Source organism: Dermacentor albipictus, chromosome 1 (assembly GCF_038994185.2).
Source record: "Dermacentor albipictus isolate Rhodes 1998 colony chromosome 1, USDA_Dalb.pri_finalv2, whole genome shotgun sequence".
Classification (NCBI taxonomy): Eukaryota; Metazoa; Arthropoda; class Arachnida; order Ixodida; family Ixodidae; genus Dermacentor; species Dermacentor albipictus.
This window is the reverse complement of record NC_091821.1, coordinates 394,088,978-394,111,897: the sequence shown is the minus strand read 5'-3', so window position 1 is coordinate 394,111,897 and position 22,920 is coordinate 394,088,978. Positions and strand designations below refer to the sequence as shown.

The 22,920-nt window shown below is 46.6% G+C and overlaps 2 protein-coding genes across 3 annotated transcripts in view; one reads left to right on the top strand and one right to left on the bottom strand.

The window, feature by feature from the left end:
* The window catches only part of LOC135914670 (amine oxidase [flavin-containing] B-like), a 54,118-nt gene that overhangs the window by 28,172 nt on the left and 3,026 nt on the right, over nucleotides 1–22,920 (top strand). Inside the window, exons 3-14 of the mRNA XM_065447609.1 lie at nucleotides 3,245–3,382; nucleotides 3,867–3,977; nucleotides 6,324–6,415; nucleotides 8,013–8,154; nucleotides 9,486–9,546; nucleotides 10,261–10,349; nucleotides 10,876–11,035; nucleotides 11,663–11,759; nucleotides 13,068–13,179; nucleotides 14,294–14,391; nucleotides 16,177–16,288; nucleotides 18,603–18,665. Coding sequence (XP_065303681.1) covers nucleotides 3,245–3,382; nucleotides 3,867–3,977; nucleotides 6,324–6,415; nucleotides 8,013–8,154; nucleotides 9,486–9,546; nucleotides 10,261–10,349; nucleotides 10,876–11,035; nucleotides 11,663–11,759; nucleotides 13,068–13,179; nucleotides 14,294–14,391; nucleotides 16,177–16,288; nucleotides 18,603–18,665 — 1,275 coding nt within the window. The remainder of the gene's footprint in view (nucleotides 1–3,244; nucleotides 3,383–3,866; nucleotides 3,978–6,323; nucleotides 6,416–8,012; nucleotides 8,155–9,485; nucleotides 9,547–10,260; nucleotides 10,350–10,875; nucleotides 11,036–11,662; nucleotides 11,760–13,067; nucleotides 13,180–14,293; nucleotides 14,392–16,176; nucleotides 16,289–18,602; nucleotides 18,666–22,920) is intronic.
* Nucleotides 16,183–22,920, bottom strand: part of LOC135914650 (histone deacetylase complex subunit SAP130-like) — a 612,247-nt gene continuing 605,509 nt past the window's right edge. For both annotated transcript variants that reach the window (XM_070532047.1, XM_070532046.1), the window contains exon 27: nucleotides 16,183–16,335. In XM_070532047.1, the coding sequence (XP_070388148.1) occupies nucleotides 16,243–16,335 (93 nt within the window). In that variant the 3' untranslated portion in view covers nucleotides 16,183–16,242. The remainder of the gene's footprint in view (nucleotides 16,336–22,920) is intronic.

The window sequence follows — 22,920 nt, the reverse complement described above, 5'->3', positions numbered from 1 at the left end:
CTCCGGAAAGGCGGCGGTCCCGGGTTCGAGTCCCGGACCGGGACGAATTTTTGTTCAACTGCGAGGCTTTTCTTTCGAGGAACCCACATGGTTTTCGTTTGTAGCAATTGCCACGAATGGGTGGATGTCTTATTTTCCCTTAATGAATTACTTTTCTCCACCTTGAGGTTTCCGCAAAACTATTACGTCAGTGTTCACTCATGTTGTACGATGGTGCCGCTGCTTCGCGGAAGATGAGCACTGGCCTATGCAAGCTGTAATACGTGACGTAATTGAACAGTGTCACGTTTGGTGAAACTAGTACGTACACGTAGTCGATAACGTTGTTTCCGCTTGATGTTAGCCGTCATCAACCGTACTCCAGTGGGGTTTGCGTATGGCGCGGCCGCGCGGGCCCCATCCTGAAAGCGATCTGCGACGGGGACAGAGTTCACCGAGCACTGATAGCTTCGTGTGCGTTGTGTTCTCGCCGCTTAGTTCGCGTTGAAGCGAGATGCAACACGAAGGTCAATTCGCTCATTGGGTATAGGCATAGAAATGCTTGCGCACTTAAAAAAAACAAATGCTCTTCATTGCGATGTAACATTTGCAGCGGTGCCGTGGAAATGCGTACTTCGTTACATTGGCTGTCGAGCTGCGCGGTGTATTAAACTAGCGTCAGAAAGCAAAAAAAACCAAAAAGAACAATTAAAAAAATCAACGGCCCCTTATTTATCCCTACGTGGATGAATGCGAAAGCATCGCGGCCACATCAGCAGAAGTGCGGCGACGTCCAGCGGCGCCGCTGGCGGAGTCACGTGACTCTAGCGACCACTTCAGCAGAAGCGCCGATACGTCGCGTGACCAACGGTGTTTGTCACAAGCTGCGCACAACGCAAGGTCGTGGGTTCGAGCACCTTAACTCTATCTTAACTGTGACTCAATTTTGCCTTAATTGACATCAAAGGTCGTCGGTTCGAGTGCCTTAATTTACCATATCTAAATTAACTGCACCATGATTACCTTCGACTTACCTGACATCACAGGTCGTGGGTTCGACTCCCCCAAAGGTCGAAGGTTCGTAGCCTCAATTGACACCAACGGTTTGACTCCCACCAAAGGTCGAAGGTTCGTAGCCTTTTTGGAACATCGTGTGGTCACGTCAACAACGCCGGATTTTCCGCCTCATGAGCAATATAATGCCATCGCGTTAAAAAGAAGGAACAGATTAGGAAGAGTGAGGGTTACGACAGCGCCGCTATCTCATGGCAGTTTGTATACGAGACCCATGCGGCTGACATTAAATTAGCTGCACGATAAGCTGCAGTGCGGAATGCAATCACGTTCTTGTACATTATAAAACGAACCTTTTTCTGGCTTTTTTCGTTCGAGACTTAAACGCTAAGCTAAGGTCATCACGGAAATTCCGCTGTCGCTTTTTAGAAGATCCGACAGACGAATGCGACGCAATGCCGTACAGCGCGTAACATCACTCTTTCCCGGTGCACGTGTTTGAATGTAGCTGAATTCCAATCATATACGGCGCTCCGGGCTATAAGCAACCACACGAAGCCAACAGACAGCGAAACCAACGAAAACATAAAGGGGAAATTAACTGTTTCTGGGAGGTTGTGGCCAAGTACTGCACCAGGGTGGCCAATCCTGCTCTGGTGAGGGAGTGCGTTACCGGTTGCATACCGGGAGGGAGTGCGGCCTGGTCACCGGGATCAGGCCGCACTTCAGGCCTCGTTTATGCAATTTTATCAACACGCGGATTTTTTTTTTATCCTGTGGAAAATTGCGCGACACCGGTATTCGAACCACGGTCCTCTTGCACGCGAGGCGGATGCTCTACCTCTACACCACCGCTGCCCTTTACAACTTACAATAGGTAGCGAGGCCCTTGAAGTGGTGAGGGAATACATCTACTTAGGGCAGGTAGTGACGGCGGATCCGGATCATGAGACGGAAATAATCAGAAGAATAAGAATGGGCTGGGGTGCGTTTGGCAGGCATTCTCAGATCATGGACAGCAGGTTGCCATTATCCCTCAAGAGAAAAGTGTATAACAGCTGTGTCTTACCAGTACTCACGTACGGGGCAGAAACCTGGAGGCTTAAGAAAAGGGTTCTACTTAAATTGAGGACGACGCAACGAGCTATGGAAAGAAGAATGATGGGTGTAACGTTAAGGGATAAGAAAAGAGCAGATTGGGTGAGGGAACAAACGCGAGTTAATGATATCTTAGTTGAAATCAAGAAATAGAAATGGGCATGGGCAGGACATGTAATGAGGAGGGCAGATAACCGATGGTCTTTAAGGGTTACGGACTGGATTCCAAGGGAAGGGAAGCGTAGCAGGGGGCGGCAGAAAGTTAGGTGGGCGGATGAGATTAAGAAGTTTACAGGGACGACATGGCCACAATTAGTACATGACCGGGGTAGTTGAAGTATGGGAGAGGCCTTTGCCCTGCAGTGGGCGTAACCAGGCTGATTATGATGATGATGATGATGAACTGTTTCTAATTTATCTTACTGCGCACTTAGTGATAATACAAGGTTAAGCCTGACGTTAAGCTAACGTTAATCAGGGTTAAGCCTAAAGCTTCACGTTCCTAACAAATGAAAAAGGGATATTATTGCAAAAAAAATCTTGTAGCCTCTGTGAGCGACGTTACGCGTGTCACATGACCACTTGCGCTACGGCGACGGCTGTTCGCGCCCATAATTATTTGGCATTTGTGTGGGGGTGCCGATACAGCATTGACAGTGCCATGACAGCCATGGCAGCATTGACAGCCATGGCGGCGGATGGGGAACACGCTTGCAACCGTAGACATCATGTGACCTTTTAGGAGCAGGCAAACAGGCCAATAAACCATCGCATGCTAAAGGCATCAAGGCTACACCTGAAGTCGATATTCTCGCCGTTCAATGAACGAGAACAACCACGGGAACGGAAGGGCTATATTTTCATTAACAACCGCGCACGACGCCCAGAAAAATATAGTGTAGATGAGATGCTCCTCAGTTGAAATGTTGTATTAAATGTGAATACGGGGTAAAACATTAGGGAGTCAATTAGAAACTTGGAGTGCACGTTGAAGAACACTCAAACGAAAACGTCTCTCCCATGAGTGAGCGTTTCCACTGAGTGATGAGAACGCAGAATCGAGGATAACAGTGCGACGGTCTTGCTCTCAGGAATCTGTTGTTGACCAGTCCTCCCCGTTCTCTACTTATTTTTTTTTTTCCTCTTTTGGAAGAACGACATAGTTGGCTGGGTCGACCTGGGCGGCTCGTATGTGGGCCCCACGCAGAACCACATCTTGCGTCTGGCCAGCGAGCTGCAGGTGGACACGTACAAGATATTCGACGACCTCAAGAGCCTGCACTTCAGCGAGGCACGTATTATACGCGCATGCTCATTCGCTTGCTTCATCTTCATTGCGCGTGTTTCTTATGTTACGGTATCTCCCCTCCTCGCTATGATGCCAAATCGTACCCGGGCAGATACCGCACACCTGATACCTTCGAGATCGCAGTATTACGTAATTTCTGTACTTTTGGAAGGGTTAGTTGCCATCAGACGTTGCAGTTTCATTTCATTCCATTTCAATAATCGATTATCAATCAATGAAATAAATTATCCATCTACCAGTCAGTCAATAACATAAAGCTGCTCGCATTCTGCTGTAGCATGAAACACTGCATGGTGAAGAAATGAGTGGGTTACGTTGGTATTCAGACAATTCTTTGATAATTTGAGCCTTGTATGCGCGGTACAGATGCACAGCTAGGCTGTTCTGTGAAAAGTATTACTCTCATTATAACCTTCATAATGATGATGATGATGTGCAGAAATGCTATGCATTCATACACGCACAGGGCAAGGCATACCCGTATGAAACTACGTGGGCCCACTTCGGAATCAATGATCCTCTGGCGTGGTTCGATATCAACTACGTCATGCGTAAGATGGACATCATGATGAAGCAGGTATACGTTCACAATGTGCTTGTCACACTGCCCACGTGAAAAACAACGATGTGATAAAGATTTTACTATGAACCCTACGTGAAGAAAAAAAAGGCGGTTAGCTGCAAATACACAAAACGGCCTCACCGATTACAGGTTCAGGTCAACGTTACAGGCGATATTAATTTAGGCAAATACTGAGCACGATAAAGATGACATATTTTAACCATCTTTCCGGAGAAAAGCTAGAGGCTCGCAACAACTCTCTGAAGTGAGCGGGCTTCCTATAGACCAGGTGTCTTAATTTTTAGTGTAAACAAAATTTTTAAAATTGCCTGTGGCAGGCAGCACCATTCTAATCATTGAACTTGATTACTCGACAAGACGGGCATTATTTCCACATTAAATGGAAATTCATGAGGGATTAATTATCAGAACTATGCTATTTAAGCCTATAGCCGATTACTTAGCGGCACATATTGCAATTTCCGAATTGAAGCGGTTTTATGCACTGAAGCACGAGAAGTAACTGGAACGCCATTGTGCTTTGTCGCACAGTTTAGGAATCAATATCCCGAAACTGGTGTCATCCTGAAAAATCGTTCTAAGTGGATGCAACATGCGAACTCATCGGTTACAGTTCTTAAATTACAATAAATACAATAAAGTAATTATAGTTACCAACATAGAGAATTTTTTTTAATTTGTCGATTACTTATTTTGACTTGTCGCGCAAGTAATGTCCGACTTTTTGAGTACTCTAGCTCAAGGCTAGAATTGTGCCATATGTACTGCAGGTGCCTATTAAAAAATACGTATACCTAGTCTGAAAGTAGTAATCCAAAGCCCGATGTATGTAGCGCACTCACAGTTATCTATAGAACAAAGAAAGACCTAGCACACGACTGCACTACCCCCCCCCCCCCCCCTTTGGCTGCAGTGGGAATCCAGTACACCGCGATAAAACATTCAGTTGGTTTTGCAGTTCCCTGGCCTACCCATCGAATATAACTCTTCATTCGAATATTCCTTTTGTTTACACTCGAAGATACAATAAAAGGAGGTGATCGTACGCCTATCTATTGTATATATAAAATGTGTGCAATTAATTGTTCATGGATGACTATAAGCACAGTCTTGTGCTCCCAAATGTGCGTATAGATATACTGGCTTTGAAAACATGGCTGCTGAAAACAATCGTTGTAGAGTGGCTCGCATCCGTTCTGTGTTTGCTGTTGCTTGAAGACGAATTAGAGTTTTCCATTAATGGTAAACCTCGGCATAAACGGAAGCGTGAGAGTTTGTCTGCATGGCAGGAAACAGCTGCGACAGCGACACCGGCGTATTAACCTGAATGCGGCGGCGGCTCGCAATGTTGCAGCGCATATTACTGCATCCCCAAGCTAGGCCAATTTTTTTTCCTCGTCGTCTAGTAAACTTTAAGCGCAATTAAGGAAGACGACCGTGACGGGTCAATGTCGCGCCCCTATCGTTTAATGTTTATTAGCAATGGGATACAAACGAGCCCGCTCTCAAGTCTTGCTTAATCTCTCTTTATTCTTCTTCTTTCTTTTTTAGACCACGTGCAAATTAGGAGGTGGTGGCAGAAGTACATTTTGTTTTTGCAGGCGCATCAGGCGAATCGTGTCAACACAATCTGGAAACCTGAAAAAAAAAATGCATTTCTTGTTTTCTCAGTAACGAGACCATGTACGGTAGTCTTTGTTCAAGTAACGGGAAGCTACCCAAATGAGTCAAAAAGTTGTTTTACGTTAATTTTTATATTTTTTATTGTAAAAAGTATGCATACACTCGAGGGTAATACTCTCTTACGCAAAAGACAGACAGAGAGAGAGAGAGAGAGAGAGACTCTTTACTGGATGCTTGGCATGTTTGCCTGGCCACGCGCCTAGCAATGGCTAGCGGGCTACTTCAGGTGACGAGGGCTGCGTGTAAAATGACGCATTCACGAGGAATGTACATGCACCCGACATACACAAGCACACACAGCAACGAGTAACTAATTCTCAGGTCGGGGCCAGTATCTGTGAAAAGCTAAGAGCCCCTTCGCTTCGCGCTGAGCTGCTCCAAGGTCCAAGTACATGGTGCAAAGCTGCCACGTAAATTTAAGCCATGTTTTAGACTAGCCCTTGAGGCCGCCTAGCGCGTACCCCAAAGTAGTCCAACAATGTTTTAAATTGCAAATGTGCACTGGTATAGTTACTACTTGGCATAAGTTTCTTCATCGGCAGCTTGAAATTGGTATACATCAAGCGGGCCCAGGTTTTAGTGCAACCGATCGGGCATACACAGTAGATTTTCATCGCCTTCGTGAACGAGGAATTCATCAGACTTGCCTCTGCGCAGATTCCCGCCGTGGATCCGTGGAACTGCCCACACGCGGCAGAGTGGGACGCCATGACGCTGCAGAGCTTCTTCGAGAAGGAGTCGTGGACTAAGTACGTAGTCGGGACCCAATGCTCGCAGGACCGACGTTGCTCAGTCGGCATTTTTTTATGACCCTCTCGGAGCTGTGTTTTGATCCGCGGTCAAAAGGAGCACTGCCACTCCGCGTGCCGAAGCTGTCGCGACTGCATCTGTTAAAAGTAAATATTAAGGCGTGGTTACCTCTATACTCACTCAGGTAATGGGTTAATATACGCATACATTATTGGAGATCAGGTAATTACTAATAATTTGAACAGACGATGGGACACGAGAGCACAACACGAAAAATTTGGTATGAAAAAATTGTATAAATGCTTCACAGTAAGTATATCATGAAACGCCAACAAATAAAGGCACCAAGGACAACATAGGGGAAATGTACTTACTAACTGAAATAAAGAAATTGTAAATTAATGTCAATGAAAGTGGATGAAAACATAATTTGCCGCAGGTGGGGAACGACCTCACATCTTCGCATTACGTGTGCAGCATCGCACGCGTAATACCCAAGGTAATGGATGTGGAAATACCCAAAGCGGATGGAGAAACGGCGCCGCGGTAGCTCAATTGGGAGAACATCGCACGCAAAATGAGAAGGTTGTGGGATTGTTCCCCACCTTCGGCAAGTTTTTTCATCCACATTCATTGCCATTAATTTATCATTTCTTTAATTCAATTAGTAAGTACAAGTAATTTACCCTATGTTGTCCTTGGTGCCTTTGTTTGTTGGCTTCTCATATGATTAATAAAAATCGGGCCCCTCGGTTAACCCCTTTTCTTCTCGTTCTCACAGTAAGTATAGTGACATTTAGTGCTGGCGAGTGGAGACACAAATTTGCAGCCTCGGTCACTCGGTGACCTCCTACATCTGCGCGTCCACTTTCAGAAGTTCAGTTTGGCCTAGTTGGTGTTTACTGCATATCATATTGACCGCAAATAAAGGCGGGGACAGCGGACATCGCCCGTGTCGTTTATGTGTTCTCTTCCGCTGTCCCCGTCTTTATTTGCGGTCAATGGGATATGCGTCCACTTTCATTAGTCAAAAACTATCTAGGGCCGGTATAACGTAACGACAGGTTTCACTCCATTCTGTTCCCATTCCCTATCATCCAGCACAAATGAACTACCGCCGGCCGATCCCGGTGATAATGTATTCACGCAGTGCCGCTTGCGAAACTCGTCGAAGCGTAAAAGAAGAAAAGAATTCGAGTAGGACTGTTATATTATCCCGGCGTATGACGCGGTGACATTTCATTTCTCGTCCTGCATTTGTATTTATTCTATACCACTCAGTACCCACTCTCTCTTTTTTTCGCAGATAGAAATCCTTTTTAATCATAATTGTTTCTAACGACAGCAAATACAACAACGAACGGCGAGACTAAACCGACATGTCTGTGCCGTCACGCGCTGATTTCCTTCCCATTCTCTTCATAAGTACGCTTCGGAAGCGTCGCGATGAACTCAGGCACAGGAAACGATGCGTATGGACGCTGGCGCACGTTAAGCTATAGGTACATGGCAGACCAAAGAAATGCCGGTCCGCGTGCGAATGTCGGCGCGTCAGTCGCATAACTGTTGGCCTGCAAAGCGCGCGCTGGTGCACAGGGGCTGCCGCGACTACCTGAGCGCCCTGGCGCAGGTAAATCTGTCCAGCGAGCCGAGCCAGGTGTCTCTGCTGTGGGCGTTGTGGTACACCAAGTGCTGCGGAGGGAACCGCAGGATGTGCAGCATCTTCAATGGCGCGCAGGTAAGCCGCTTCGTCTCCCCCTTCTATAGTGACGAAGCCTTCGCGCAGGAGGACGGACGCTACTGGCGCCTCGAGCCTCGAGTCGGTATACTGTGTTGAGGTTTCGTGATGCTTCCAAGAGAAACTCGCTGGACCGACGGGTCACGCTGCACTGTCGGTCACTCCAATTAATGTAGAGTATGTCTTTGTGAAGGCAACTCCTAACCAAAGACAAGAGAGAAGCGTAGCTTCACGTCGAGGAAGTCCGAATGGAGGTCGGAGTTGCAGTGAGAGGTTTAATCGATGCAGTGGCGTAAGTCGCAGTGGCGTAAGTCGTAGTGGCGTGAGCCGATGCAGTGGCGTAAGTCCCAAGTTTGGCGAGTTCCGCTTGGTCAGTAAGAGACTGCGTGCCAGGTGTCGAAGCTGCCTTGCGGCGTCTGTCCTCAAAAGCGGAATTGGAACGCTGTGCTCTTCTTGATGCTTTACTGTAGTTGTACCTTACCCGCCTATAAAATTTGTCCAAACCGTTTCGGTAACCCCTTAACAACCACGTATTTCTCGAGCAGGCTTCTGTCATTCTAAATGAAAAACGCGTATACTCTTTAGTGAGCGCCAACCAAAGTCGCAGGCATCACAAGAACCTCGATTCCGTCGTAGCAGACTTGGAAGAATGCGGGGCGCGCAGTCAATGGTCGAGGGAACGTAGACGTAAATCGTGAAGTCACCCGAGCTCCACTGTGTTAAAGTTTAAGCTCACGAGCGCAGTCTGCGTATAACCTACCTCGAGCGTTTGTTCTCGGGATTGGGATGGAGGCATAGTTCATAGCACTATCGTCAGTTGCATCCGCATGGTCATCACCACTAACGCCGCTATTACATGGTATATGCATTGAAAAGTCATATCACGGGCTTTTTCCATTGCTCAGCAGTGAATGTGCATGTTTTCTGAGACAAGTTTATCGTGGCATCCACGGCGTAACGAAGCCCGCGAGAATACCCTGAGGTCGCAGAAAGTGTCCCGCGTATTCTGGAAATTCCATTCATAGGAGTGATGAGTTCAAGGGATGTTCCCAGGGCAGCAAGATCCGCAAATGTTCGATGAGGTATATAGCATGGTACAGGTATAGAGTATCATGACGACAGGTGTTGCAGGCATTCTGTACATACAGACTGCCCTGGTTTCCATGCACAATGCTGCTGTGGAAGTATACATATACGGACCCTCTCGACGCTTGTATTCCTACTGACGCTGCGTTGGAGCACTCGTCATTTATTTATTACGCGTACCACGCAGTTTCTTTTGCGCGTCATTCTAACGCATACCCACAGGAAATAACTTTTGTTGCATGCAGGAAAGGAAATTCGAAAACGGCTCCATGACAGTGTGCGAAAGGCTCCTGCAGCTGCTAGAAGGTATACACCTGCTCCCTTATTACTTTCCCACTGCCCAGAAGCGCCAAGTGCGCAGTTTTTTGTCACAGCAACTGGATACTGAAAATAAAATAAAGATAACAGCGTAGCACAGCTGTGCAGTGCGGGAACCGACACGCTGTCGATGTGGTATGAAGCGACATGGAAGGCTGCATAGTGTATATGTGTGCGTGTGTGTGACTATGTGCTGTTAAGCTGTCTTAAGGTGTGTTAAGCTGTGTTCAGCTGTGTTCAGCTGTGTTTTATCACTGTGCATACCATAATCATCACCAAGCACCTGGAGTTTCATGTCAGTCGAGCAACCAGGCTAACGTCTCAAGCATATCATTAAAGCTTATATCTGTCTTTCTTTCTCTCTCTCTCCCTCTGGATTACTCAAAAACGCCTCCCGGTAATCTGGCGGCCTCCATGGTGTCGTTGCCGCACGGTTTTTCGGTCGAACTCAAGCAGGAAAGCATTCCATTCGTTAGTCCTGATGTCTGTAACTGCACCTCAACAACATACGGCTGTCTACGTCGAGCAACTTCATTTAGTTCACTGCCGATTTGCGCACGGGTTCCGGAAGTCTAACTGAATCACGATGGCTGTAGTTTGATCTCACGTGCTAACTAAGTGTGGTCAACAGAGCGTTATATAGGCGTCCCCTGTAGCGGTGAAATAACAGCTACCGCTTTTTATGTCGCCGATTGCTTACAGGTAAAGTAGTATTCGACGCCCAAGTATGCGACCTTCAGCAGGACGAGAATGGGGTCGTCGTAGGCGTCATCGATGGCAGGGAGTTCCAGGCAAGTATAGCAGCAATCGACGGAAGACGGCATTCTCACCGTGTTGAGAACACCCTCTTACTTATACGGATTTTAAGTTAGCTTGGAGCCGTGGGTACATCGTAAGGTCATACATGTCAGGAGAGATTACCGTTGGGTTAGTTGGTGCGCGATTTCGAAACGGAAAGCGGAGCTAGGAAACGAGCGTCTGTCTCATTTGTGTGGCTCACTTTGTTGCCCTGTCTCCTAGCACTGTTTTAAATGTCTAAGCCATACGTGTTATCGTGCGCCTTGAACCCTGCTCACATGTGAACACGAAAAAAAATCATGCCAAAGAACAAGTTTCAGTCTGACCTCTGCGCCCCCCCCCCCCTGTATGCCTTCACAGAAAATCTTATCAAGAATTCAACAAGTGACAAAATTTTACATATGCACGATTTGGAGCTGTTTTATTTTTATTTTTAGGACGTGTTACTCGCGCAATGACGTGGCGACTCGCTGTCTACCGCTGTGCATGCCGACAACCTAGACTATCCGTATACCGCAGGCTGACCACGTGATCATGGCGATCCCGTTGCCCATTCAGCTGAAAGTGCACTACGAACCGCCACTGCCGTCGCTGCGCAACCAGCTCATACAACGTACGCCGGTCGGCTCGGCGTACAAAATGAACATCTACTATGCCAAGCCCTTCTGGAGGCAAATAGGTATGTGCACGTCAACACACGCCACTACGCCTTATTAGAACACCATTTGCGTTTTATTTCAAAGCAAAGCGTCATTACTATCGAATGCACGAATGGCAGATATTTTGCGCACACGGCAGCATTTTAGAGACGGGGTAATTTAATAACCAGCAGCTCTCAAATTAATCTTACTGTACATCACATCAGCCGGAAATGTCTTTACTCATTCAATGCGTCGCTCGACAACCAGCTGGCTTCACGGAGGTTTAATGCAATGTGAACTGAAAAACAGGACTAACTTTAGCAGGGCACATTCTTTGAAGCACTTCGTGCCATTAAATACAATGTGACACCGTCTGCTCCTTGTCTCTACAAGAGGTTTCATGTTACTTTTGTCTCAAACAGTGTTACGGGCGCTTGATGTGTATAGTTCGCATCATACTGTGAACAGCCTGAAAGACAGGGACGAGTGAACAGACGACACAGTATCACTACAGCTTGATACTACGTACCGAGCTTTGTGCGAGTGGCTGCACAAGCTATACGACACCTTTAGTGACACGGGGATGTACGGAGAGCGTAACTAAAAGACTATCTCTTAAACGAGGCCGTAGTGAATACCTGTATTGTCTGCGCTGAATTTGACAGGTTACGGTGGAACGGTGTCCTGCTGCGACGACGAACTGGCTTTCACCAACAGCACGGACGACTGCAGGCCTGGATTGTCGCTGGCGGCTCTTACGGTGTAAAGGCAATTCTTTTTTTTTTAATGCGGTGACAAGTTATACAGTAAAAGCTCGTTAATTCGAACCGCAAGGGGAAGCCGCTTCAGTTCGAATTAACGAAAGTTCGAACTAACGAAAGTGAAGGAGAGCAAAAGTACACTGAGATTTGGAAGCAGTCGGGCATGTCAGAAATTTGGCATGTAAGAAAAAGATGGCGTGTGCCGCGGGCACACGCCATCTTGAAGTCGAAGCTCTGGGTCCGACTGTGCCACACTACCGATGTCCACCGAAACGAACGTTAGCCGAGGCTTAACACCATCACAATGAATCGCGATGGCCGATACCTCCTAAGCTGAAAACAGACGTGCACAACCGATGAAGACTGCCGAGACAAAGACGCTGAACATGTGAAGGTGGCAAAGGCCCTGATTCGTTGGTTCTTGATTGCAAGCGCAGCTGCGACGTACTTGATTCGCTGTGTTACGATGGCGCTTGCCGTGCCATCTCCGCACAACATTAGCAGCTGTACAAGATTTGCAAAGGCTCCGAGATTCGCAACGGGCATGAAGTCTCGGAGGTTACGTAGAACGGAGAGGCGGCAGCTGCCGCTGCCTTCTGGCTGACCCCGCATCGGTTAGATTTTTTTCCGATTTTGCCTTCTCTCGCCGTTCTCTCCGTTTCGGAGGCAATACAGCCTTGTGTGTAGGCAGTAGGCGCGTTTCTCTGGCCGTGTGCCAGGCGAGCGTAGTTCGAATTATCCGTGAGGGAACCTTCTCGCGTTCGAATTAACGGACTTTTTTATACATACACTTCCGTGGAGCTTGGCCGGACCAAATCGTACAGTTCGAATTATCCAAAAATTCGAATTATTGAAGTTCGAATTAACGAGCTTTCACTGTACTTGGTGTTTTCAATGGTTCGTGAAGCCTCTTGTCTGATTCCTCTTGTGCGTCATACGTGCCACTGGGATCTGTAGTCACATAAAACTTTTCATTCGGTAGCAAGTTAGTGTTTGCACTGATTCACGTCCTCTCGTCTGAAACCTTCTGCGCGTCATATGTTTAATCATGCAAAAAAATAAAAAGCTAGAAAAAGGCGAGAAAAGACGCAAAGGTCTCAGCCAAAATTTCGGAGGAAGCGTCTCCAGCAATCTCCAACTGACTGCAAGGAGCGTAGCGCAAATCACTGTGACAGTACGTCAGCTGTGTATGCTGAAAACGAAGAGCACATGTACTAACTTTGTCACATAAGGTACGCTATGTATACACCATCATGTTATTGCTTTCTTTTCGCTATTTATTCGTTAATTTTTTTGTATACGCTGGCAGATTCGCCATTGGTGACAAGGCCTTGAGACTACAGGCATTGCCGAAGCACGTCAGGTCCAAAGTCATAGCCGCAGATTTGGCGAGAGTCTTCGAACACGAAGCGGCCTACAACGTAAGTTGCGTTCGTCAACACATTGCGAAATCGTTTTTTTTATTATTGTATGAGTGGTATTCGGTTTCAGTACAATGATGGCTGCATAGTGGGTCGGAGCTTTGTGCCATCTCTGTGAGCCTAAAGCAAAAAGACGTGCAGCGTATATGCTTGTGTTCCGTCGTGACTTCGTATATAGCCTCATCATGCCACAAATAAAATACAGTGTGTATGTCGCAGTTACATTACACACGGCGAAGCTCTTGCTACATTGTGATTCCAATTACCCTAATCCGCGAGCACCGACACAGCCCGCGCAACACAGCCTATCTACAACGACACTCGCAAAACTGGAAATTTTATTCTTGTATATACCTGTTATCGTCTTGTCTGGAGCAGCCTCAATATTCTAGCTTAAAATAATTTAGGTATGCATCAGCGTAATATAATATAAACCGCAAGAATACTATCATTTTTACGCCCTCATTCGTGGCACGTAGTGATGGCAAGATACCGCATCATTTAGTGACAAGTACATTAATTAAGTACAGTGATGCGTGAACATATTGCACAAGCTTCGGGAAACGATGTCACAAAATTTACTTTGCGAAATAATATAGAATATCGCTTTAAGGTTTACAGGATAAGAAGAAATACTGATTTAGGCGTTAAGCTGTATATGTCGTTCGTATTGTATCTTACTCATTCACGGAGTGCACAGCGGTGACGGTCTTAATTAGGTGTATCAAATCATGTGCCAGATCGCACAACGTGTTTATGTGCCTCCGGCTCGTATAATTTCACTACTTAATACCACTCGACTTAGTGTTCTTCCAGAATATACTATATATACAATAGGCGTGGTCATCTGGTCGTTAAACACTTCATTTTCTTACCGTGAGTGTTACTAAAGCCTCACGGTATCACACAAAGTGGCTGACCGTTACAAGAAATGAAGAACTATAGCTGGGGTCCTAAGTGTATTTGTGTATTGGGAAAAGTGTGAGCGTTTGCATACGAGACTGAGAACAATTTTTGTTGTGGATGGCATGGGAAAATTTCTGCAGAGAGCGAAACTGCTGACGTCATTCTCTTCCTTCTTTTCTCCCTCTCTCCCTTTCGCATTTCGCTGCAGCCTGTGCACTTCGAAGAGAAGAACTGGCTCGAGGAGCAGTACTCGGGCGGCTGTTACGTGTCCACGTTCCCGACAGGGGTCATGAGTAAATATGGAAAGTAAGAATGCTTCTATTTAGCTTAAGAGCGCAGCTCTTAGGCACCCGTTCCTGCATGTAGAGTCGGCATGCCTCGTCCTCCCTCGGCGTGACCGAGCGAACGATCAGCGCGAACGATGAAAGAGGGAACGCGGAGCGCAGCGGAGGATGAAAGACGGCGATAGCAAAGAGAGCGCGAGGAGGAAAGCGAAGGAGGAGGGCGCAGCGGAAGCACGAGAAGGAAATCGGAGGAAGCCACCTTGAAGCATCACCAGATGACGCTCACGTCCGCGCATCCGCGGCGACGGCCTGTGGGGGACAGAAAAAAAAGAACCAGCAGAAAGCTCGCCTTCGCGCATAGCGTTCACCGCAAGCGTTTCCCGGTAAAGATTACGGCTGTATAAACTTCAGTTGCCGGGAAGCGGCAATTTTGTGGCCCGTCTATATATAGCGCCGCGCGTCGCGACTTCGCCAGTCGGTGCGTTGATTAGTGCGATGCCTCAATATATCGCGAAATGAAAACACATATAGAGCTGCGCTCAAATTTCGCATTAGGGAGTATGCTAATCGACGGTGAATCTTTTATTACTTTTTTTCTCAGTGTGTCTGTTCTTTGAGATTTTCTGTGGCTCCCTTTGTTTCCCTTTTTTGTATTATTGACACGACAAAAACGAGATACAGCACAAATGCTGCACCGCTTGCCACTCGATCCGTTGGCGGGCGAGGAGGACATCAAGGCACCCTAGCGACGGCTATACCTTGTCTCGTTAAGTGACAGTGTTTAAACTTTCTATTTACACTTCTGTGCAGAGTGTTCCAGATTAATGAAAGTGGAAAGCTGGGCTAGTTGCTGTGGTTCCTTTGGTACATGATAGCGCGACAGACGAAACACAGAAAACCGCAGGACGACCGCTCGTCCCGTGGTTTTCTTTTCTGTTTCGTATGCCGCGCAGTCATTTACCAGTGTTCCATGCAGCTGTCATGCACCGAGGTTTAAAAAAAGAAATTCAAGAAGAAATACGGATAATTCTACATGAATAAGACGAAGCTTGTGTTGTTGAGAGTCTTGTTTTGAAGCCACCGGGAATGTTTAGTCCCTGACATACAATTATTTATTTGAAAGTAATTACCTGATTGTTTCATTGTTGTTATAACTGACAAGATGTCAATTAGGCGGTTGTATAGAATCGTAAGACTCGTCAAAAATTCGGGCCCTTGCCCCGGCCGGGAAAATGAAAGTTATATACGCCTACGCCGGAAACATCTAATTTTAGTCTGCCTTGCAGTTCTATACAACCACGTAATTGACATCTTGACAATTAGAACAACAATTAGAAAGTTATACATTTTCTCTTAATTAAATGACTGAATATCAGGGACTAAAGAAAGCCCCTGGCAGTTTCTCGATAATAATACTCACAACATGCACTTGTTCTTATTCGCGTAGAGTAATCCACGGTGCATGATAGCTGGGATGCCAAGCATATAACTCTAATACTCTGCACATGTAACATCTATACATTGCACATATATATCTACTATAACATACTGTACATATTTCATTCACATGTACTCTTTCTCGACTAACAAGCGACCGACACTCAACATTGACTCACCAACGTTTCATTCAGCTAGGTATACAGTCACCCCCAACGTATATATACATGTTATTCACGCCTGTCTCTATCCCTATCCTTCGGCAATCACTCCCTGCACCCTGTGGCTACGGAACGAGGGTCAATGACTTGAATGTGGACGAACTAAGCCATGAATCGGTGCACACCTGAGCGATCACGACTCCGCGCAGGACCCTGCGGGAGCCGTTCGGCCGGGTGTACTTCGCGGGCACGGAGACGGCGACCACGTGGCCTGGCTACATGAACGGCGCTGTGCAGGCTGGAGAGAGGGCTGCCCGGGAGGTGAGTAACGTGCTGGCTCTGTAGGCCACATGCAATGTTCGCACCGGCTGTGAGAATATCGTAGGATCGTTGAGTGTGTTGACTGCCGAATTTCTTATTCAGATCAAGCATTCGAAAAATGCGAGCGTCGGATATGCACTCGCAAACGGCAATAGTTTTCTGCTCCTAGATGTAGAAAATGGAACACGAACCTCAACAGTAAAAAAAAAAAAATCATTACAGGCACTGCATTTTCAGTAGTGGAGGGACGGTATGCTCGAACGATCACTTTCGGGTATACTTTCACTTTTGCCAGATTTCGCATGACTAGTGCCGTTGCCGGTACTTTCGCGTGATCATTTTTTGGAGATAGTTTCACTTTCGCGTGACTTGATCGGCACTGGACGAGTCGAAGCCCAAGCAGTACACGGCGGACAGCGCTCTTCACGACGTGCGAAGATGGTGAGTTTGGCACAGCGCCAGAGACGCTGTCGGCCGTGTAGAGCCTTTTCACTGCGATCCCGTAAGCGCCATTATGTTTGATCACGTGGTGAAGCGTCCTCGGCTGGCCTCCGAATTGCATCCGTGTTTACATGACGCCGGTGCGGCTCGGCAAACCTGTTGCGGCGGTTATCGTAGACGGTAACTGGGCGTCTAATCGCTCGCAGGTGTGCTCAATTGCGGTAGATTTGTGCTTGCCGCGCACAATGCGTGGAACTTATATGGTCTGTACTCTTTAACGTGGAACTTACATGGTCTGTACTTTTGCCACAGTAACTTGTAGCAAAAACGTATTAACCCTAGTCACTAGCTTACTCAGTGGACCGTTCGCGAAACGCTCAGCTTCGAACATTCGTGTGCTGTCTGTGTATAGTCCGTCCGCCATGCTTCGGCGCATTGATTCAAGAATGTGCCCATTTACTTATTCTTGATACGTCGGCGATAGAGTGGACGTAAATTTGAGTGTGAGTTTTGGTGTCTGTGCACGTGCGTATAGATAACGTGTGAGCAACTTACTATGCAGGAAAGCGGAGCTACTCCTTTATCACTGTGTAACGAGCGGTACTCACCTTTGCCGAAGTTCCGGGGTTAAAGTCCTTTCTTCGGAGCTTAGCGATGCTACACTGTCGGATTAGGGATTTTTTTTTTTAATCCTCGAGGATAGACATGGATTGTGACGGGCCGCGGCACCATAGGCAGTCCATGTGTATAGCAGTGGTTTGTGAACTTGGTCACACAGGTTCATTCCATTCCTTGATAATATTCACTATTTTTGCTGTCAATTAACTACTGCACACGTCCTCCCTCTACCGCTCCAGGTTTTGCAGCATGAACGTAGCGCAGTGTGTTAGCAATCACCCAGTTTCATCTATGACAGCTGATCGGACAGTAGCAGGGCAGAAGCGGCAATGTTTTCGCATTCCATTGGTTTCGCTTGAGGCAACGTGAGGTCCGCAGCGAAAAGCTTCATCTCTCGTTTCTCTAGAGCAAGCTACTCCGCAAAAAGGGTGTCCGGTTCCGAGTCACGCGAAATCTCGCGAAAGTGAAACAATCCCGGAAAGTGATCGCACGATAATGACACCCCCTCACCAGAAGAATCGGCCCTTGCGGGCGGCAGCGTTCCTGGCAATGTGCCAAGGCAACGTGCTCGGCAAGCTGTTAACAATTCTCTCTAATTGTAGACATCTGGCGCTAGTCAAGCGAAATCTCTGCGAGGATTATCGCCCGATAATAACATTTCAAATTGACAAAAAGTCATCAGTTCTCGGCTGGCTTACGACGGTCACTTGAAAGCTCTCGTGAGGGATGTATTGCCTGAGTTGAAGAAAGGTGCAGGCTTCAGGTGCGCAAACTTGTATGCTTCAGCAGTGTAAGAAGATGCTGTGCAGAGTAGTTAGTCTCTGAAACGTTTTACGAGTGTCACAAAATTTCAAACAATGATACTCGCCAGGGGCGGAGGAGTTGGTCTCCTGCATTTAGAAGTCGCAATAGAGACTTGATGAACTAATAGAGATTGTGAAGGATGACGCAAGAGGACATGACATAGTGGCATGTTTTTTACCTTTCCTGTGTCGTGTCTTGATCTGTTTAAGCCATTTCTTTAAGAAAAAGAAATAAAGCATATGTACGTCCTTTCTGTTCACTGGCTCACGTTGGGAAGAAAATGATAACACTTTGTTTAGAATTGCTGGGTCGACAGTATCACTAAATGAATAAATAAAATAAGCTGCACATCCATACATTTTTTCCGTTCGACGCATATTTCGCCCTTTGTACGCTTCTGTTGCATCATCTGCGCTTTCTTTTCTTTTTTTTCTTTTGTCCTCTCAACCAGGTCCTACATGCGATGAAAATGATACGGAAAGACGAGATCTGGGTGGAAGAACCAGCATTCAAGGTGTGTACGTAAGTTATCGCAGTTAAGAAACGACAATAGAGGTACGCGGTTCTTAAACTATATCAAAGCGCTTAACACGGTCGAGACAGGCTATCGGGTCAAAATATGCTCGGCGGGATCACATAAATATTCCTTCGCTTCTACGTGAACTTGACGCGGGTGGATCGAGTCAAAACTCGGAAATCTAGCTGACCCGATAGCCTTTATATGCATTTAACCTACAGTGTACTATATTAAATGTACACTATATTTTCACATTAGTATATATACACACATATACATGTATATGTTATATATATACACATATACAGTATATGTTAGTGTAATACAGGTATTACATATATTATATTAGTACTATAGTGAACTGTATTAACCTTGCCAAACGACTTGGGCGAGTCAACTCGGCTCTTGCGGGCGGGTTGGTCGAACTCGCCTCTACGCTCGCTCAGACCGACCCGCTAGCGTTTACATGAACCCGAATGCCGGTTTTCGTCCCGACAAGACGACTCGACCAGCCTTTGTCGGGTTGATGTAAGCGTAGCTATAGATGCTGGAGAGTCGGGCTGATCGAGTCCAGACGATCTTTAATTTACTCTGCCAGTGAGCGTCGTGTTCATAAACATTACGGCAGCTGTTCCAAGTAGTCCTGCACTTGCGTCAACTGGACGAACCAACAACGGAAAATTATCAGTGACTCATGTGATCGGTTGTTCATTCTTAGTAACGTCTCGAACAACTTCTCTCACTCTTCCCCTACCCACTCCCTGCTTCTATTTTTCCCTGTGTAACGGACCCTTTAACAAGGTTCCAGGCTGGCTTTCATTTAATGTACACATTGCCCAAAATGTCGGCTCACGTGTCCATATAAAAATTCTGATTAACGCATGGCTAGTACGCTGTTCTTGCTTTCGTGCATTTCGTTCCATCATACATAATGCATGAAACCGATAGCTGTTCTACGGCTGCTCAGTACTTGTAATTTTAGCAGTGTTGCTTACCGCCACATTCGGGGCAACTTCACAAGGCGGGAAAGGCTGCTTGCCACTGTATCGTCAGGGCATCAAAGGAAGCTGCAAGGGATTCCCTCTGGACATGTCGGTATCGCAACAGACACTGAAGTCGACAAATTGGCTAGGTATGAATATAATTCTGCTCCTATCATACTAACTCTATTCACGAAGGTTGATGTTAAAATTATAGCAGAACAATAATGTAAGCCTATAAGTTTCTCGATGTGATACCAATTATATGAAGTGTTTTGTATAATGTTGATCTCCAGCTGCAATTTCTCATTTCCGCTGGTGCTGGCCATGACACACGTTGCCTGATCCATCGCGTCCTGTTGCAAGGAAACATAGAGGCAGTGTTTTTTGTGACCTACTTTTATGTCGCTTATTTGTACTTTGTTACACATGCAGACACTTGTGGAAGAACGTATACACGTTCCAGAGTGTCTACCAAGTTGACATTTCCAAATTCCCTGAGTTTTCCAGGTTTTCCCTGTGCACCTTCGCATTATTCTCTGAATGAGCCAGAACTTTGTTTTATGTCAAGACATGCTGACACCATGTTGCCCGATGCTGTCACTCTCTAGTAAGCATGTTGAAACAAGATGACTTAATCCAGTTTGAATAGTAAGGAGTAATATCTATTTTATTTCAAAAGAAAGAAGAAGGAAGGTGCTAGTAATATGCACAGCGAAAAAATTGGTTATACCCATTCCAAATTGAGTCAAACATATTCAAATATGAATGAAAAGGAGATGCATACATAAGTAAATATTTATGAATATGAGCTATTTCTATCAAGTGATAGCAAGCTGATCGGTATGAGACCTGAACTTTGTCACAACTAAGATTCTCTTTCAGCAGCTGAGAAGCCGACCTCAACTGTCCTGGCATAATCTCAGCCCGTACACATCTCAGTGCTGGGTTTCACGGCTTTAAAGAGTTTATTTTGGTTTGGATGAGGAGCACCTGCATCTCGGCGTCAGCCAACACATTTTTTTTTCAGCTCAAGCTCCTTCAAAGAAACGGCGGCACGCTTTCCTTCTCGTTAATTCCTCAGTGCATTGGTCCCTTCTGTTCTCGTCCTCCTTCTGCCACGCTTTCACCCCATGGATCATTTGAAGCATCCTCTTGGTCAGTTGTACAGTCAACGTCCGATTTTTCGGACTCCCTAGAGGCCGCAAAAACATCCGAAAAGTCGGGCAGTCCGAAAAAAATGAATGCATGTCTTTAACTGCCCAAGGGCTAAAATTGCCACAGGCACGTCCGAAAAAGCTCTTAAGGCCTGCCAGTACACTTATTAGGCATATCGGTGCTAGTACTGTGACAGGAGACGGGGGTGCACGCGTGTATAATTAATGAATACATACTGTGTCCCGTGACAATTGCCTCTTCCCACGCTTGTTATGATTCACCGCCTAACAATGATGTACTGAGGCGAAGCTAACTTTCAGAGACTGGCATTACGCAACGCGCTGTGAGCTTCGAAGCCAATCGCGAGGATTACAAAGGCGGAGTTGGTGCCATTGCTGACAGCGGTGAATTATTTCAATGAAAAACACTGCACCACATGGAGAGAACCCTAATAGCGAACGTAGTAGCAGCTAGGCCTAGCGTTGCGGCGGTGGTGGCTACGGCTGTCAGCGTATCTGCGCGCGAGAGTGCCGGTTCGAGGCGGCGAGATAATCCAAATGGCGGCGGTGGTGACTTTGATTAATGCCATTTTGAACTTGCAGTCAGGGCAATATACATTGACTATATGGAGTACGCAGTAGTGCCGCAAAGCCGTCCGAATTATCGGGCATGTCCGAAAAATCGGGCGTCTGGAAAATCGGTCGTTAACTACCCTGGCAGCTACCCTGACGCCGTGTCATCGTGCCGATGACACGGCGTCAATGACGATTTGTTGCGATTCCTCTGTTACTGGAGCCAGCATAAGCGCGACGTTAGTTCCTTTTCAATAAAGTTGCAGCCAATTTTCCCTGATAGAAGCACAAATTCCCTGAGTTTTCCCTGAGTATTTCCGACCCGCCGCGGTTGCTTAGTGGCTATGTTAGGCTGCTGAGCACGAGGTCGCGGGATCGAATCCCGGCCCCGGCGGCCGCATTTGGATGGGGGCGAAATGCGAAAACACCTGTGTACTTAGATTTAGGTGCACGTTAAAGAACCCCAGGTGGTCAAAATTTCCGGAGTCCTCCACTACGGCGTGCCTCATAATCAGAAAGTGGTTTTGGCACGTAAAACCCCATAATTTAATTTTAAGTATTTCCAGACTACTTAAATTCCCTAAGGATTCCAGGTTTTCCCGGTTTGTAGACACCCTGCGTTCTCATATGATGTCCTATGTATTGAACAGCAAAGATATGCTTTGATGTTGTGGGTCTCATTCGTGCTCTTTGGCAAAGGAACGACAGCACAGTGGTGCCAAGCAATCGAAAGGGCACTTATTGCGCATTTTATACACCTATCTAGCCAGCCGAATTACTACACCAATATAACATGCCGATGGGCGCGCGATAAATCGAGGAAGTCCAACTCACCGCGATAAGACATCGAGCGAATATGTTCGCCCCATGACAGACGCCAACGCCCAATCGTTCGCGTGTACATTCACGCGAATGGGGGTGCGTTCGAAAGATTGTGTTCGTCCATCCCGGTGCCCCGCCCCGAAGCACCGCGAGAAGTCTGCGCGATTCCCCGGCCCCAAGTAAAAGAGCAAGAGGCTGCTCCCTTTTGCGCCCGAGTAACCCTGCCGTTTGGCGGCGTTATCAGCGCGACACTCGCGCCATCTCTCATACTATTCTGCAACTACACCGACCGAGCTACGCAAGCGTCCTCACAAGGTCAGCCGGAAGTTTGCCTTGGTGATCGTCCTTCCCGATAGTGCAGATAAGTTGTTTGGGCCGTGAAGTATAACGGGTCATTGCAGTGATGTGCTCTAAGATATTTAATAACATTCGTTAATGAAACTGATATTTTAACCATGTATTAACACATGGCCCTTCCTTGTGTGTTTATTTAGTTTACGTTAATTAGATTGAATTCGCTGACGGACTCGTATTTATTTAAAGGAGCTGCAGAATGTGCCGTTTCGATGCTGTTTATTTTTCTATATTATCTGTCTAAGCGTAATTGTGAAATTGATTTATTGCGGCAACGTTTTCATGTCACCTCATGTTATCCTCTCATCATACAATTTATTGTTTGTGGAGATCCTGGCGACACGATTGTTGGCAACATTTCTAATT